This window comes from Nannospalax galili, unplaced genomic scaffold, assembly GCF_000622305.1.
Source record: "Nannospalax galili isolate Female #2095 unplaced genomic scaffold, S.galili_v1.0 scaffold111, whole genome shotgun sequence".
Taxonomy (NCBI): Eukaryota; Metazoa; Chordata; class Mammalia; order Rodentia; family Spalacidae; genus Nannospalax; species Nannospalax galili.
The window spans coordinates 303,946-322,290 of NW_008330487.1; the positions used below are offsets into that span (position 1 = coordinate 303,946).

The window sequence follows — 18,345 nt, forward strand, 5'->3', positions numbered from 1 at the left end:
GGGTTACAAGGAAACCCTATCTCAAAAGACAAAAAAAAAAAAAAAAAAAAAAATTTGATGGCACAGCATTTCTCCAGAGAGATAATTGGTTGAAGATGCTCAACACCCAAACCACACTTGAGATACCATTTCAGACCCACTAAGATGACTACGTTAAAATGGAAAATAAGTGCTTTGTTTTAAGGGCAAAAGAATGCTAATACAGGTTACTACTTAGATGAACTGTGAATACCTCATTCTTGGTGAAAGAAGCCAGCCACAAGAGACCACATTCTGTAGAACCAATCCCATTTATTTATGAAATATCAAGAACAGGCAAGATGCAGAGATAGAAAGCAGATCAGTGGTTGACTAAGATTGAGGAGATAATTGTCTCGGGGGAGACAAGTGGCATTCAGTTTGCTTTTGGAATGACATGTAGTAAACTGACTAATGAGTACTGTATGTATATACTTAAAAATGGCTGAATTGGGGCTGGTGAGAAGGCCCAGCAGGTTAAAAGTACTTGCTGACGAGCCTGATGACCTGAGTTCCATCCACAGAATTCACATGGTGGAAGAGAACAGAACCCTGAAGTGTCCCCTGACTTCTACTCATGTTGTGGCTCGCCTCCCTCTCATCATCATAATAAAGTATAAATTAAAAAAAAAAAAAAAAAAGCCTGGTGTGGTGGCACACGCCTTTAGTCCCAACACTTGGGAGACAGAGGCAGGTGGAGCTCTGTGAGTTCAAGGCCAGCCTGGTCTATATAGTGAATTCAGGTCAGCTGGGACTACAGGGAGACCCTGTCTCAAAAAAAAAAAAAGAGAGAGAAAGAAGCTGAGGAGATGGCTTGGTGGGTCAAGTGTCAGCTGCACAAGCATAAACAGAAGCTAGGTTCGATGTTGACTCCTTTATTCCCAGCACTAGGAAAGCAGAGGAAGGTGGATCTCTGTGAGTTTGAGGCCAGCCTGGTCGTACATAGTGAGCTCCGGGCCAGCCTGCGCTATATAGTGAGACTGTTTCAAAACCCAAAGATAAAATTTAAAACAACAACAAAAACCTTGAATGTGAACTTTCCTATTCTCGTAATAGTGACCAGGCAGTGGCTCAAAGACCTTTCCTGTTGTCTACCCACTATTATCCCTGTTCTCTGCAGCCACTATGGTCTACCAGCCAAATTTTCTAGTGTCTAGTTTATTTGTGCCTGCCTAACCCCCAGTAAATGCATTTTTAAAAATACATTATCAACTTTTGTTTCTTGCAACCAATAAACTCAAAATGAAATAATTGCTTCATTGGGTTACTGGTAGAATAAAGCAGAATTCAAGAAATATAAGTTGATATTATCTGGCCTTAACTATTAGAGATAAACTCATTATGGTCTATAGACTAACACAAAAGTGTGATGTTATACACTACAAGCGATTATAGGAAAGACTGGCCTGTTAACCACCTAATTTTAATTCTCAACTGAAAACCACCTTAACATACCTGACATGGGTCTTCACTACCCATTCTATTCCAGGAAATGCCTCAGGAATTTTCAATCACCTGAAAATTGAGAGAGAGATGAGACTTGAAGAAGCTTTAAAGACACAAAAAAGATAGAGACCCTGCATGCAATTTACACATTTAAGGAAAGAAACATGCAACTTTTAAAGAAATTTTACATAACATTTCACTATGAATATCAATATGGGGTCCTAGGGGGTTCGTCCTTGTACATTTTAAAATAGCTGAGCAGAAAGCTTTACTTGGGGGTGCAGCAGGAGGTCTAATCTACAGTCATTAAAATTTTACAATGTGTCATTTAAGATGTCAGACTTTGTGCCCAGGTTACATTACAGTTCACTTGTGATGGGCAGGATTATTAAGAGTTATGGCTAATTTATGCGGCAGCATATGGTTTTTCTTTTTACATCTATTTTTATTAACCAAGTTTTGCAAAGTTTTAACATTAAAATTAACAACTAAAGAATTGTTTATGCAAGTTGCTGTCACAGTTTATATAAAAGAGAAATATGTGCTATTAAAATCAGACATTTAGGTTACCTTTGGTTTTTTGCGATGCATGTTAGCTTTACACATCCTGATTCTCTTGCGATAATTTTCCTTTAAAAAGGGGGGTATAGAGTGATCTCTTTTCATCAAAACAAGACATAAAGCCCTGAAAGCTGACTTCAAACCATGGTTGAAAATTCAGTTATTTACAATTTATCACAATCTATAAATACATTTTTGTTGGTGTGTTTTAAAAAGAAAAAAAATGTCCATCATGCACTGCTGCAGGCAGCTTGGCACTTCATACAAGAGGATTTTTCACCCCCGAGCAGTTTAGGTGGCTCTAGGGAAGGCATGAGATCCCTGGGAATTAATGGTGGAAATAGGGCCAACCAATTCTGTGGTTTCCTCTCTTGGTCTTGTAGGAGGGAGTTCAGGGCCAGGTTATCTTGCCAGATCCTACCCCAGGCCAGCTCAATTATGAACAGCACCTCTACAATTGGAGAAACCCTTGAGGGCACCCAGGGTTTGTGGAATAGTCACATCTGAAGGCAGGCAGTTATCACCATCTGAACTCAGAGACTTGGCGTCTTTAGAGCCACCCAGGGCTCTACGGAAGGTGAACCGGGGTGGCTGGCACCTGTACCATTACATGAGAACCAATCCAATCCATTTTGGTCAGTTGGGCTTTTCTCTCTAGAAATAGAATTTTCTCATAGGATTGGCTAAAACTGCTTTCAACAACTTCCAGGGGGTGAAAAAGCGTTGGTTATTTTTAAACTAAAACTTAACAACTCATACCTTTTTTTTTTTTGGTAAACTTAAAATAAAATCCCCACCACCACTTTTAAGAATGTCTCCAACTTTTAACTTAACAAGCCCATTAACTTTAGAGTTAATTTAAGTTTATTTGAAAGAGAAAACTATTTTATTGTCCACCCCCAAAAATGACAATTCATCACATTTACTTTGATTAAAAAAGGACTAAACTTTATTGACAAACTGCTGCAGACATTTTGACAGAAGTTTAAGCTACCTATTTAGGCAGACTTACACATGTAGCATTTAATCTTCCGAGAACAAAATGGGAGGACAGTACAAAGCCATTAGGACTTTAACTTATGTACAAAGTGGATTTTGATTCCTTTTTCATTCAGCTGCAGTGTCCCTTTTTATATCATGCTAGTGTTGAGACATACTTGACTAACTACCTTGGGAACAGTTCAAAATTGACAATGGTTAACTTAATGAAAAATCATCAGCTTTTGGCTCCAGTGTCCAACTGAGTTTTTTTCATGGAGTGCAGACTTCTCAGATGGACAAAATACTTTGACTTTTTAAATACTGAAAAGTTAATTATTAGTACTATTACTGAAAACATTGTGGCTAAAAAGCACAACAACAGATTCAATTTAGGTGGCCAGCTCTTTTCCCCCAATCAACCTATTCAAACCCTACTCCCCCAACTAAGTATCTCTCAACACTGTATGTCTGGGGCTAGATTTCAAAACCCACAAAGTGAAAAAGTCAGTTGTTTTACAAACCTAATTTTGTTGTTGTTTTAAGTCAATTAACGTTAAAAATTGCATCAACTATTTAATTCATGAGGATCTTTCGTATTAAAATTCAACCGCCATGTGCTTTTAAAGGAAATGTTTTTAGAGACTTCTGAGCTCACTTTTACATGGTGGCACCTACTGAGTTAGCAATTGTCATTTTACATCTTAAGCAGCCCTGAATTTTGAAATGTAGCCTAGTTTGGGATTCTGCAACTACAACTTTACGGGATGCCTCAAATCAAAACTAAGAGAAATTAACAAGCCTTTACTTCAGAACCTTTAAGCAAGCAATGCCACTTTTGAAACTAACAGGTTTGTTTTTTTTTTACTCAACTTCTTTTTTTATTATAAAAGGTACACTGTTTATATTTAAACAACAAAGAAAAAAAGCATCTACACACTTAAAAAATTAATTCGATATTCCTAAATCTATTTTAACTCATTTTAAAATACTACATACAGAAGCCAGAATGCAGAGTTAAGAATGGAGGAAGGTGGGAAAAGAAGGGGACCACGAAGAAAAACACTTAGACAATTACTTGTCTGTTGTGGGTAAAGCAACAGGAATCCTGGGATACAAGAAATCAGTAACAACTTTGCTCATAACTGATATTTTCCCCTCCTGTTTGTTTTTAATAACGTCCATATGGGTGCTCTCTGTATGCTCCCTTCACTGGCCTAGCTGGGGGGGCCTTCAGTGACGGCCTGGTCCCATTCCAGTCATCTTGGCCTGTGGGGAAAGCAAAGACAGTTTGTAATCCATGTGCCAATGTCATTTTCGGATAACTAAGATAGATAATCATCTGGTGTATGTCATCAACACTTTCAGAGTTTCTTGATACCCTCCCCTGGTGCTTGCTCTGTACTTGGCCCTCTTGACAACCTGTGTAAATTCTCAGTTTTGAGTAGAAAACAAAAGGGAATAATCCAGAAAATGTTAGCTTTTACTCTGTACTCTCTTAGCAGTGAGGCCCTCTATAAGCAACAAGATTGACACCCAGTGCTGTGGGTGGTAGGGCATGCATGCCTTTAGTCCCAGCACTCGGGAGACAGAGACAGAGGATCTCTCTGAATTCAAGGCCAGCCTGGTCTACATAGAGAGTTCTCAGCCAGCTGGGGCTACAGGGAGACCCTGTCTCAAAAAGATAGCCCCCCCCGCCCAAAGATTGACACCCAGTACCCAAACCTAGATAAATGTAACACATTGCTCAAGGCAGTAAAGGTGTCATAATCTCAGTGGGTCTGGAATGGCTATTTTTATTCCCAAAGCAAATTCGCAAGCAGCGTCAGGTAAGGTGGCAAATCTCTCCAAGTTTTTAGCACTGTAGAGAGAAACCCTGTTCTATACTGTATCAAGCCAAATTTCTCTGTGCAGAAATGTACTCTGATCTCCAGGAAAAGAAAACAAAGGCCACATTAAATGAGACCCTCCACGACAGACCTGATATTCAAAGATCTGGGGGATGGCGGTACAATCAAAGGCTGTATTTATAATTCTTTTTAGAAGAGTTCCTTAGTTCTTTTCGGTCTTTTTGAGACAGGGTCTCCCTGTAGCTCCAGCTGGCCTCAAACTCACAGAGATCCACCTGCCTCTGCCTCCCGAGTGCTGGGACTAAAGGTATGCACCACACCGCTACACCTGGCTTTTTGGTCTTTTTAAAGCCAGGGTCTCCCTGTAACCCCAGCTGGCCTGGAACTCACTATGTAGACCAGGCTTGGTCTCTGCCTCTACCTCCCAAGGGCTACGGTTAAAGGCAACTGCCACCATACCCAGCCACTTCTTTTCTTGAGCCAACAATCCAGAGAAGCCAGGCAACATGGCCCCAGCATCCTCAAATGATTTTCCTTTGTGAAAGCAAAGCTTGAGAGATGATTACTTCTACATCTGATCTTTTTTTTTTTTTTATTTTTATTTTATGTGTATGAGTGTATTGCGTGCATGCATGTGAGTGCACCTGTGTCATGCAATGCCGGAGGTCAGAAGAGGTTTTCGGATCCCCTGAATTGGAGCTAAGGACAGTTCATAGCCACCATGTGGGTGCTGGGAATTGGAACCCAGGTCCTCTGCAAGAGCAGTCAGTGCTCTTAACTGCTGAGCCATCTCTCCAGCCCCCTACAACTGATCTCTTATGCATTCTGTTTTTATTTTTATGAGCCAGGATTTCATGTAGCACAGGCTGCCTTCAAACTTGGTATGTAGTAGAGGTTATAGGCATGCCACCATCATGCCTGGTCCAGCCTCTTTCTTTAGTTCAGTCTTTTATCCAGCAAAATAGAAATGCAGTTTTGGTCAAATACATATAGAAACCCCCAGTGTACTGCCTCACTGACAGAGGGGAAAACACCAAGCTACAACCATCACCTGACCTCAACAGTGACCCATAAGTGGAGTAGTACAGTGTTACAAATGGTGGCAGCCCAGTCTAGTTAGCTAAAACTGGTGTTTTGTGGAGGGTTTTTTGGTCTTTTTGAGACAGGGTCTACCTGGAGTTCCAGCTGCCTGGAACTCAAGTCTGTAGACTAGGCTGGCCTCAAACTCACAGAGGATCCGCCTACCTCTGCCTCCTGAGTGCTGGGATTAAAGGTGTGTGCCATCACACCCAGGCCTCAACTAAAACTGGTTTAAAAAAAAAAAGTTTTACAAGTACAAGCAGCTGACTGGCTACTTCATACCCTGTCAAGGAGCTGAGCTTTGTTTCTTGAGGAAGGACTCACTGGGCTCCTTTTTGTAGCTCTCTCTGAAGTATCTTAGAGGAACTGTTATGGGCTAAGCCCCTTTGCCAGGAACTCTATGGAAATCCCTGGAGTATAGTAAGAAGACCTCACATTTAAAAGACTGTGCTCTCTGCATCCAAAGCCACATGACACCCTCAGGGACCCATTAACATGATGCCACAATTAGCTAGAGGGCACACTTGAGAAATGTTGTTTTCAACCAAACCTCAGGGAAGACAGCTGGGTTTTGCCTCTATTGCTCTTAGGAGATTAAGAACTGAGTCGAGGACTAGGGATGTAGCTCAACTGATAGTTTGTCTAGGAGATAAGAAGTCTGTGTTCTATCCTTAGGTACCACATAAAACCAAATGTGGCTGGGGTGTAGTGGTACGTGCCTTTAATCTCAGGCAGAGCTCTTGTGATAGAGGTCAGCCTGGTCTACATAGAACATAGACAGCTGGAACTATAGGGAGATCCTGTCTCAAAAAACAAAAACCCAAACAGGAGTGGTGGCACATATTTGGAATCCCATTACTCAGCAGGTAGAGGAAGAATCAGACATTCAAGATCACCATCAATTACACACTAAGTTTGAAGCCACCTTGAGGTAAGGAGATCTAGTCTTAAAAAAGAAAGAAAGGAGCCTGAGCATGGTGGTTCACACCTTTAATCCCAGCACTTGGGAGGCAAAGGCAGGCAGATCTCTGAATTCAAGGCCAGCCTGGTCTACGTAGCAAGTCCCAGGCCAGCTGGGGCTACAGGGAGACCCTGTCTCAAAAAGACAAAATTTTAAAAAAGGAAGAGGCAGGGGTGATGGCACATGCCTTTACTTCCCAGCACTTGGGAGGCAGAGGCAGGTAGACCACTGTGAGTTAAAGGCCGGCCTGGTCTTCATAGTGAGTTCAGGTCAGAGACCTGTCTCAAAAAGACAAAATAAAATAAAAAAATTAAAAAAGGAACAAAGGAAAGAAGGGAGGGAAACTTGAGTTAGAGGGATGGGCTTGGCTCTAGTACTTGGCTCCAGTCCTAAAGCATCTAATTCCAACAGGTACTATTTTTGCCTTCCAACCTGCTCTGGTAAGCTGCAATGAAATTCTTTTCAGTGAGATCCAAAATCATTGTTTGAAAATGTGTGTCATGGTGCACGCCTTTAAGTTCTAGCACTCAGGAGGCAGAGGCAGATGGATCTCTGTGAGATCTGGGTCAGTATGGTCTACACATCAAGCTCCAGGTCAGCTGGAGCTACAGGGAGACCCTGTCAGAAAAGTAATTAAAATAAAAAACAAAAACCACATAAAAATAAAATGAAAATAATTTTTTAAATGAAGAGGGGCAGTATCCATTAACATGGCCTAGGTATCAGAAGCAAAAAGTTCAGAAACACAGCTCAAGTTTAGGCCATGTCATGCCTAACTCAGAAATCCATCAACATAAGTTAAGAAGTGTATTCATCCAACTATGCCAAGATAGACCCAAGCCCTAATTTAAGACACACATACCATAGTAAGAACAGAACTCTCAATGTCACATCTATCAGTACAGTGGTCTTTTTTTTCTTGGTCTTTTTGAGACAGGGTCTCCCCTTTAGCCCCAGCTGACCTGGAACTCACTATGGGAGTGCTGGGACTAAAGGCATGTGCCACCACACCTGGCAGTACAGTGGTCTTCTAAAGGTTTCTCCTTAATTATGTAACTGGCTGACTCTCAAGGATACAGCAACCAGTATTTTTCCAGGCACTTACTTGTACATTTTGTCCCACCACAGAAATAAAAACATACCATAAGCTTCATAGGAATCTTGAACCTCTCCATGTCCATAGTCATAATATTCTGACTCCCTGAAAGCCAAAGCCAAAGTATTAAAAACCTAGTCTTAGTTTCACCTTTCTTTCAAATACTTCCATAACTCAGACATTTTATTACCTATAAAACAGGGAAATGTTTGTTCTGTCCCATTTCTAAACATCCAAATATTTCCAAAATATGCATATACCATATAGTCAAACTCTCTCTCTCTCTCAAGAATGTTTAAGAGAAATTTAACAAACAACCCATCTAAATTACAGTGATAAACTTCTAGTTCCTTCGTAAAATGACAGGCAATTCCCGGGTGAGTGTGGTAGGTTGGTTGGTCTTGAGTCTCTTGATCTAATGCTGAGATCAAACTAGGTCTTCCTGTAGACCAGGCAAGCACTTTACCAAATGAACCCTCCCCCCTCTCAACCTACATGTAGGATTTCTTTTTTACTTTTTGGTCTTTTTGAGACAGGGGACTCCCTGTAGCTCCAGCTGGCCTAGAACTTACTATGTAGACCAGGCTGGCCTTGAACTCACAGAGATCTGCCTGCCTCTGCCTCCCAAGTGCTGGGATCAAGGGTGTGTGCCACGACGCCTGGCTAAGATTTCTTAATAATAAATTATAATTACCTAAAAGTATTTTTCTCTGTTTTCATGTACTCATAGCTAAGGAATTATTCATCTACTATTCCCAAGGCAGGTCCTAAATTATAAAATCTACTTAACCAAATTTGCAGGCCCAAATATACGCCTCACAGTTGTCAAAAGAGGAGGAACTACTTTTAAAACATAGAGTCAGACTACTCCTTAGGTTTGTGTTGCCTAAACCTTCAGTTCAACCAAGTCCACCACCTAGCCATAGGACACTGTACAATACTATTCACAGCTGAATTGTATACTATTGCCTGACTCACCCTTGACTCTGGCTGTAATAGCCTTCATATCCTTCGTAACTCTGTTCTGCATATGTATCATCATACCCCTGGAAGAAATAAATTAGAAGGTCAAAAGTGCACAGAATTGAGAAGGTAATTATAACCCATGGGGGTATCATGGTTTCTGCATCAATAAGCTATGAAGTTTCCTTATAAGCTATGAAGTTTCCTTAAAAATATGAATACCTACTGGGGAATAAAGACAAAACTCAAAAATGATATGCTTTAGTATTACCAACAGAAGATCCCTCAGTAAAATAAAGCATGTGAAGCCAAGGCTTATTTCTAAATCATAAACCGTAAATCACACCCAGAATGGAAAAACTTCATAATTCAAATTCACTACACAAGAATGCAGATTCCAAATCTTACAAGCAGTCCCTTTTGACCTACATTTAGGGCCAAGACCCTATCCTATATCATTCAACTTTCTTTGGCAACCTAGGTATAGAAATGGTACACCATTGAAAGCATTCTTACATATTCTTCATATGTTTCTGGTGCAGGCGGTGGAGGCAAAGGTATTCTCTGGATGCCTGCTGTCCGAGCTCTTGGTGTCGGAGCACCCCTCACAGTAGGTGGGGGTGGCACTCCTCGAGTTACAGTGGCACCTCTGGTGATGGAGCCTCTCACTGGGGTTCCACGAACCAAAGCCCCACGAGGTGGTCCAACACCTCGGCCCCTACAAAAAGAAAGTTCTTCTTAAATTAAGCATTTATATAACCTGGCCATATTCATGTTCAGGGTTGTTCACAAATTCAGGAGTTAGAAGGACTTACGAGGGCTTAATTAGTATCCATCTATCTGGTTTTTTGTTGTTTTGTTTTTTTGGTCTTTTTGAGACAGGATCTCCCTGTATCATAGATGGCCTGGATTCACTATGGAGACCAGGCTGACCCTGAATTCACAGAGGTCCACCTGCCTCTGCCTTAGTGTTGGGACTAAAGGTGTGCACCACCACGCCCGACTTTATCTGTATTTTTAACTAAAAGAAGGCTCTGTTGCCAGGCATGCTAAGTCAGAGCCTGCTTCTGTTGTCTGCTCCCCACCTTCTGATACAGTCTCAAGTAACACCTTTATCTTGTAGAGGACAACCTTGAATTTCTACTCCTTTAGACCTCTTGTTTATATAGTGTTGGGGAAATCAAACCCAGGGGTTTGTGAATAAGCAAGTATTCCAACCTATTAGACAACATTAAAGCAAAGAATATGCATGAGTAAGACACCTACAACAGACTCTCCAGATCCAATAGTTAACCACTGTACCTTGGGCAAGTCTGGACAATCTAAATACTGCATAAATGTTAACTGCAAAAGGTAAAATTCAGACCATAGAAAAATGCTAGGCCAGTGAAATGGTTCAATGGGTAAATGTGCCGCCACCAAACCTAACAACCAGAGTTCAATCCCTGAGACCCACATGGTTGACTGACATTGTCCTCTAACTCCTGCACACATGTAACACTCCTGCCCACCCCCCGAAAGTAAATAAATAAATGTAAAATTAAATTTTTTTGATGGGATCATCACAAATTAAAAGCCCCAAATTTTCAGCAGGACTATAGCACTTGACTATTGTCAAAGTGCCCAAGATCTTGAACTTTACACTTGATGCATCATACAAATCCTGACTCCTGCAAGCTAGATATATGAGACCACTATGAAAGAGATGGTTCCAGCAGTCAAATCTGTATCTCCTTTCTGACTTTTCTTTTTGTTTTTTTTGGGAGACAGGGTCTTCCTGTAGGCCCAGCTGGCCTGGAACTCACTATGTAGACCAGGCTGGCCCTGAACTCACAGAGATCCGCCTGCCTCTGCCTCCCAAGTGCTAGGATTAAAGGCGTGCACCATCACTCCTGGCCCTTTCTGACTTTTCTTACCTGGGAACAGGTGGAGGAGGAGGAGCAGCTCCCCGTCCCCTCACTGGGACACCACGACCACGAGAGGGTTCGGGTACGCCATTCAAGTAGGACAGCTCTAGAAACTGCTCCTGGCAGATATCATCCATCATATCCTGGAATACATCATTAACAAAGACTATTATGCAACACCGCCACCCTCTACTACCCACACGAGCCTCAGCTACTAAGCATAGCTTTGAAAGCCCAGATGAAGTCTCAGGTAATTAATGCTCTGAAGTCAAAATATACCCTAACTGTCACTTCTTTCAGGAAATCCTGAGGGCAGCCCCATCCTTAACTGATGATGCTCTTCAGAATATGGTCCTTGTCTAACTCTCTCCTGATCACTTCCTTTCTATACAAAACCTTCTCTCAAGCCAAGCAGAACAATTTGTAGTTCATAATCCGGGATATTCTCGCACATACTTGCACATAGTTCCTTTTTAGAGAATATTAAAATCCATAACCTATCAGTAATGGAACTTTATGAATTGGATATTACATAACAATAGGCTTTCTATAGATCTTTCAGTATAACAGTCAAAATGGCTATAGGTATATTTCCCCATTTAAAGCTCAGAACTCCTAAGACATCCAAAAAGGGCTGGGGATATGGCTAAAATCTTAACTGAATGAAGACGTTATAAAATCTTTGTTAACAAGATTGCTAACATAAGGACTTAAGACATTAATAATAGATTCTAGTATACACTAATGAAAACACATTTGAGAATGAGGTGTAAGTTTTCTAGAAAAAAAACTCAAAAAAATTTAACAAGAGAGACCTAACAAGAGAGATTCTAGTTAGGAACCCCTGTGCTCACAAGACCATGGTCCTAGGTTTTCCTTTGCTCAGAAGATAAAGGATATGCATTTCCTTACTGGTACTAGAAATTTCTTGACTTCCTCCATGGCATGGGCCATAAGAGCATAAGCCTCACACGGGGGTCCAAAAACTTCAATGAAGACATGCAGATCCATATTCAAATGGGCATATTTAGGGTCGCCACCCTTGCGAAGCTCTTCTTCCTGTGGTAAAACGCAAGGAAACATAAAATCATTCACATAAGTGGTTAACTGTTCTCTTAATGGGTAATTCATTATTTGAAGGATACATTTGTTTGGTTTTTTTGTTCTTTTTTTTTGAAGAAGGGTCTCCTTATAGCCCCTGCTGTCTTGGAACGCACTATATAGACCAGGCTGGCCTTGAACTCACAGGGCTCCGCCTGCCTCTGCCTCCCAAGTGCTGGGACTACAGGCGTGCACCATCATGCCCGGCTTGAAGGATACATTTGTAAAGCTTAATTTTAGAATCTATTCAGGTACTACGTGTTTGCTCAACATTTATTTGTATGCATGTATATATATGTACTTATAGCCTAGCATCTGGAAAAAAAATTATTGTTTTGGAGACAGGGTCTCCCCATAGCCCTAGGTGGCCTCCATCTCACAGAGATCTACTTGCCTCTGCCTCCCAAGTACTGTGATTAAATGTCTGTACCACCCACCAGGCCTGGCCTAGCATGTTTTTAAATCCCAAGTAGAGGCGTTTCTTATCACCAGCTCTACTTTTGCACGTCTATTGTTTAGAGTTCTAAAGGAAGAAAAAAGTCAAGACAGAGAAAAGCTTTCAATATACCTCAATAATGTTTCAGTGTGATTGTATGTATCTAGTGAAGGCTGTTAACAGACAAAAGATTCTGAGAAAATAGCACCTGTCAATTAAGCTACATAAATGTAGTCCTGAAACAACAAATTTATAGGTTAAACAGCTAAGTTGCATCTAAAAAGTTGACCCTGGAACATTGGGCTATTTTTTTTTTAATTTCATTTATTATTTTTATGTGTATGCGTGTATTTCCTGCATGTAGGTAAGTACACCCATGTCATGCAATGACCAAGGAGGTCCGAAGAGGCTGTTGGATCCTCTGGAACTGGAGTTACAGACAGTTGTTAGCTCCCATGTTGGTGCTGGGATTTGAACCCTGGTCTTCTGCAAGAACAACTAGTGTTCTTAACCACTGAGCCACCTCTTCAGCCCCAGAAGGTTGGACTATTATGTTGTGACAGAAAGTTTCTTGTCAATTAACAAAAAGCACATTGTATAGAGAGCTACAGCATGGAAAAGAAATAAGCAACAAGGGGCTGGAGAGATGGCTCAGCAGTTAGAACTGGCTGCTCTTGCAGAGGACCTGGGTTTGGTTCTCAGCACTCACATAGCAACTATCAACCTTCTACCCTAACTCTAGTTTCAAGAGATCAGATGCCCTCTTCTGGCCTCTGTGGGCATTGCATGAAAACAGGTGCATTTACACAGATGTAGGCGAAACACTCATACACATAAAATTTAAAAATAATAAAAAGAGAAGAAACATTAGGTAGAACTCCTTGCAGGAGAACTCATGCTTCCTTTTGAAATATATTCTTTTAGCAGGTCTCATAGTCCTGCTAACTAGCAATCCAATGATTTAATCCCTAAAGTCACCTGGAGTAACACTTCTCATTTTTTTCATATCACTAGAAAGGGGGTATACTATTCATATGTTAGTGCCTTTAATCTGGGTAAGTTTTAGCACACCCAGTTCCCATTTTACCTATGCTAAAAATGCTACTTAAGTCTATCACAATGTAGCCATAAGCCAGAAAGAAAATAATTATCAGGCTATATTCAGATTCTCCCAATACCTCCAAGTGCTAGCATGCAATGAGGTTAAAGTAGTTGTATTTTGGAGCTGGAGAGATGGCTCAACGGTTAAGAACAATGGTTGTTCTTGAAGATCTGGGTTCAAATCCCAGCACCCACAGGGCAGCTAACAACTGTCCGTAACTTCAGTTTGAGGGGATACATAGCCTCTTCTGTCTTCCTCGGGCACTGCACGACATAGGTGCACTTACCTACAATGCAGGCAATATACACATATAAAATTTAAAAAAAAAAAAAAAAGCAATCCTATTTTGTGCATACACAAATATTTGCTTCCATAAGGTATCCATAAGACACTGGGCAACTAGAAGGCATTAGGGTATTATCTTGCTTCACTACTATAAACTTACCTTGGCTTTGTCTCTCATTGAACCCTTTCCCAACACAGAGATCTTTGCACCAGTCTCTTCCTGCAGTCTCTTGATTGTATTCCCTTGTGGTCCAAGGATCTTCCCCACAAAATTGAACTGACAGAAAATTTAAGAACAGATTTCTAAATGTACATGCTCCTATAAAAATTCCCACGTCACTGATTTTCAACAATCTTAAAGTAGAGTACTACCATTCCCATTTTACTCGAAGATATACTAAAGCTGTAGCATTAGTGATTAACGTAAAGTTATGTAACTAGAGGCAGTTCCTAGATCTGAATTTGGATATCCTAATATTGTATGGTGCTCTTTCCACAAGTCACTGCAATCCTTAATAATGCAACATAAATAAGCATTTCAAGATACATAAAACTTTTTACTAAGGAATCAAACTCAAGGCCTTATACATGCTAAGCAGAAACTCTCCTTCTGAGCTAGATTCTCAACTCCATATATAAATACTGTGAAGGCAGTTATTCCAGAACAGAACAGACATATGGCATCTCTTTGCAGCATGTTTGGAAACCTCAATATAACTAGATTCTTTCCTTTAAAAAGGAAAAGGGGCTGGAGAAAGATGGCTTGGCAGTTAAGAGCACTGGCTTCTCTTCAGGACTTGGGTTATATCCCCAGAACTCACATGGTGGCTAACAATCATCCATAACTCCACTTCAAGGAGATCTGACATCCTCTTCTAGTCTCTATGGGCACTGGACACCATGGGTGCATTTACATACATGCATGCAAGACACTCATACATATAAATAAATAACTAAAAGGAAAAGACGAAATAGTTCCTTCAAAAATTACATTTATTTATTTATTGTGTTTGTGTGTGCCCCCTAGCACACATGTGGAGGTCAGAGGACAAAGTGTGGAAGGTGATTCTCCTTCCACCATGTGGGCCCCAGGGACTGAATGTTGGTCCTCTCTTATACTTGGCAGCAGGCACACTTACCATCTGAGTCATCTCACTAGCCCAGAGGCATTCCTTTAAAAGCAAACTTTAAAAATAAAATTAACTTTATCCATCTGAAGGGTATTTGTTATATTTTGAGTTTTAAAAAATCTAGGTTAATTTTTTTGTTTCTTTTATTTTTGGGGGGAGACAAGGTCTCCCTGTAGCCCCAGCTGGTCTGGAACTCACTATGTAACCCAGGCTGGTCTCAATCTCAGAGATTCGGGACTAAAGGCATGCGCCACCACGCTCAGCTAGGTCAATGTTTAACAAAGGGCAACTCTTCAGGTTCCAGATTGTTACTCTGAGCTTAGCGCCTGAACAAAACATCTGAAAAAGAAATTCTGATTACTAAAAGTTAACTGTATTTTTATCTGAACTATAGTTATACTATTAGCTATGCACTTTGACATCTCAATTGCCAGAAACAAGTACTTCAAGCATAGAAAGGAAGCTTTATAGGTTGATGCATTACAATCCCTTGTCAACAACACTCCTATCTACAACACTAATTAAGAAGTAAGTCACTTTTTCTCTTACCTTTGGATACTGCTTCACAGGTATCAGAACACGTTCTTTCAGTTTCATGTTCTTATGAGAAAATAAATCCAAGTAATTTTCTTCATCGTCTTTTTTTGAATCTCCCTTCTGAATCTTCTCAATTTCTGAATAGGAAAAAAGGAATTTATTTCTGCACTGGTGAATAACGGCAAATTATCAAGACTGCTTAAAGTAATAACATGGAGTACTATGTAGAAAGATCAAATAGCTCACATGGATGTGCTTAATTTTAGATAGACTGGATGTAGGTACCAAAGCTGTGAGAGGTTGACTAGGGATCCCTAATCCTGTTTTACCATTTGCTTTTACATCCTCACCTAAAACATCTATGTCATGTGCTCAAACGACACTTAACCTGAGAGTAAATGCATTTAACTAGTAAGAGATAGAAAAGATATATAAAAGAATTCAAATAAACCAAAATCTTTATCAAGAAAAAGTACAAAGTGGCTTGGAGAGATGGCTCAGTGGTTAAGAGCACTGGCTGCTCTTGTAGAGGACTCAGGTTCAGTTCCTAGCACCCACATGGCAGATAACATTCCTAACTCCAGTTCCAGGGATTTGATGCCCTCTTTTGGCCTCCATGTGCACTGCATGCAGGAGGTACACTTACACACATGCAGACAAAACACTGATAAACATAAAATGAAAACTTTTTTCAAAGAAAAAGTACAAAGATTGATGCAAGCACAATGGTGTCTGTGTAACTGAAACAACCGGTTACAAATCTGTATGACTGGACAAGTTATTTTACAGCTGTATATTTTCTTTTTATAAAATACAGTCAAAATGTACCTTTAAAGACAGAGGCAGTCATGTGTGACAGTGCAAGCCTATGGCCCCAGCACTCAGAAGACTGAGGCAGGAGATCACTACATTTGAGGCTAGCCTGGGTTAAATAAGACCTCACCTAAAACAACTAAATGGTTAGGTGTGGTGGTCCATGCCTTTGATCTCAGCACTTAGGAGGCAGTGGCAGGTAGAACTCTTAATTGACTGAGGACAGCCTGGGGCTATAGAGAGAGTCTATCTCAAAATAAATAAATCTAAACTGAGAGATCAACAAGTACGCATGTTCAATTAAAGTTCATTTCTTAGTATGGGCTTAATATATAATCATTATCTAGACCAAACTGAGTGAGTGTTCAAAACAAGAAAACACAAAATACTCCTTAAAAAAAAAACCTTCCTCTACTGAGGTATGATCGACACATAAAAAACCTGCATGTAATGTACACAATGAGAAGTCTGAAGATGATTATCTTTTATCACCATCACCACCACGAAAGCCATAGATATAATCATCGGCATAAGGATACTTGGAATCTGGAGGTTAAGACAGTTTCATCAAGATGGGTACAGTGGTACCTATAATCCTATCACTTCGGAGGTGAAGGCTAGACTGGTCCATACAGCAAGATTTAAAAAGTGTTCCACCCAAAATGATTTCCTATCCTTCAGGAACGTCACTCGGTCTGAATGATTTAAAGTGCCTTGTGTGCTTTCTATGAAGAGGCAGGTGGTGTGATTTTTATAATCATGAACCATTACAGGAGACTTACTATAAAGGCCAGGCATTTATCTTGCCAGATATAGGAAATATTAACAGAACAAGCCAAATATGACCTCTATCATGATTCACTGCTTACATACTGCAATTCCTGCTTTCACAGGAGTTCTAACAAAGATGGATTTGGAGTGACAAAGGAATGAGCAATACCTGTAAGTTTTATGCATAGTCCATTGAGAATAGTCATAAAAGGAAATTTATACTCCTTAAAAATCAATGGAACATCCTAAATAACACACAATTGTCCATACTGTATCTCTACCTTCTATGATTTTAAGATAGGGATTCTAAAATTCCAGAAGTATCAGTATCATCAGAAACCTCAAAGGCTTGCTAAGTAACATAGCTCTGACCATATCACCAGTATGGGAAATTTGTGCTCAGAATCTGCATTCCTAACAAACTACCCAATGGTGATATGAATGGTAGTTCAAAGATGGCTAGAGCTTACTGTAAAAAGATATTGTACTTCAAACATATCCTGCAAATCTATATCCTTAATAGTTTTAAAATAAGTTCAGCTGCTAAGAACACAGGTTACTTTGATAGATTTCAGAGTTTTTACTTATTAAAAAGCCCAATTTCAGGGACCAGAGATGGCTCAGCAGTTAAGAGTGCTGACTGCTCTTCCAGAAGAGGAACCAGACTTGGTTCCCAGTACCCACATGGTAGCTAACAAAAGTCCTTAATTCTAGTTCCAGGTATCTAATGCCTAGATGGCCTCCACGGGCATTGCATACACAAGATGTACTTACATACATGCAGGCAAAACACTCAATACATGTAAAAAAAGAAAAACCCAACAACCTAAAAAAACTCATATACATAAAAATGAATCAAACAAAATCCAAAAGGCCTAATTTCAGTGCTATACTATACCACAAGGAATCAGGCACAAACTCCCTTGCTTTCTAACATTTAAAATGCTAACTAGGAGTTTGAGAGATGGCTCAGTGTTTAAGAGCACTGGTTGCTCTTGTAGAGGACCCAGGTTAGATTTCCAGCATCACTTGGTGGCTAACGACAGTCTGTAACCCCAAGTCCAGGGGAATCGATGCCTTCTCCTGATCTCTGAGGGCACTGCATGATACAGGTTCACTTACAAGCATGCATGCAATATACTGATATACATTAAAAAAATAAAAATAGGGCCTGGCGTGGTGGTGCACGCCTTTAATCCCAGCACTTGGGAGGCAGAGGCAGGCAGATCTGAGTTCAAGGCCAGCCTGGTCTACATAGTGAGTCCCAGACAGCTGGGGTTACAGGAAAGACTCTGGCTCAAAAAGACCAA

The 18,345-nt window shown here is 40.4% G+C and overlaps 1 protein-coding gene across 1 annotated transcript in view; it reads right to left on the minus strand.

Annotated features, from left to right (window-relative positions):
- Positions 1 to 2,951: 2,951 nt before the first annotated feature.
- Positions 2,952 to 18,345, minus strand: part of Khdrbs1 (KH RNA binding domain containing, signal transduction associated 1) — a 30,285-nt gene continuing 14,891 nt past the window's right edge. Inside the window, exons 2-9 of the mRNA XM_008848104.3 lie at positions 15,464 to 15,588; positions 13,945 to 14,061; positions 11,773 to 11,919; positions 10,870 to 11,003; positions 9,470 to 9,671; positions 8,969 to 9,036; positions 8,037 to 8,095; positions 2,952 to 4,272 (exon numbers count right to left, since the gene is read on the minus strand). Coding sequence (XP_008846326.1) covers positions 4,175 to 4,272; positions 8,037 to 8,095; positions 8,969 to 9,036; positions 9,470 to 9,671; positions 10,870 to 11,003; positions 11,773 to 11,919; positions 13,945 to 14,061; positions 15,464 to 15,588 — 950 coding nt within the window. The 3' untranslated portion in view covers positions 2,952 to 4,174. The remainder of the gene's footprint in view (positions 4,273 to 8,036; positions 8,096 to 8,968; positions 9,037 to 9,469; positions 9,672 to 10,869; positions 11,004 to 11,772; positions 11,920 to 13,944; positions 14,062 to 15,463; positions 15,589 to 18,345) is intronic.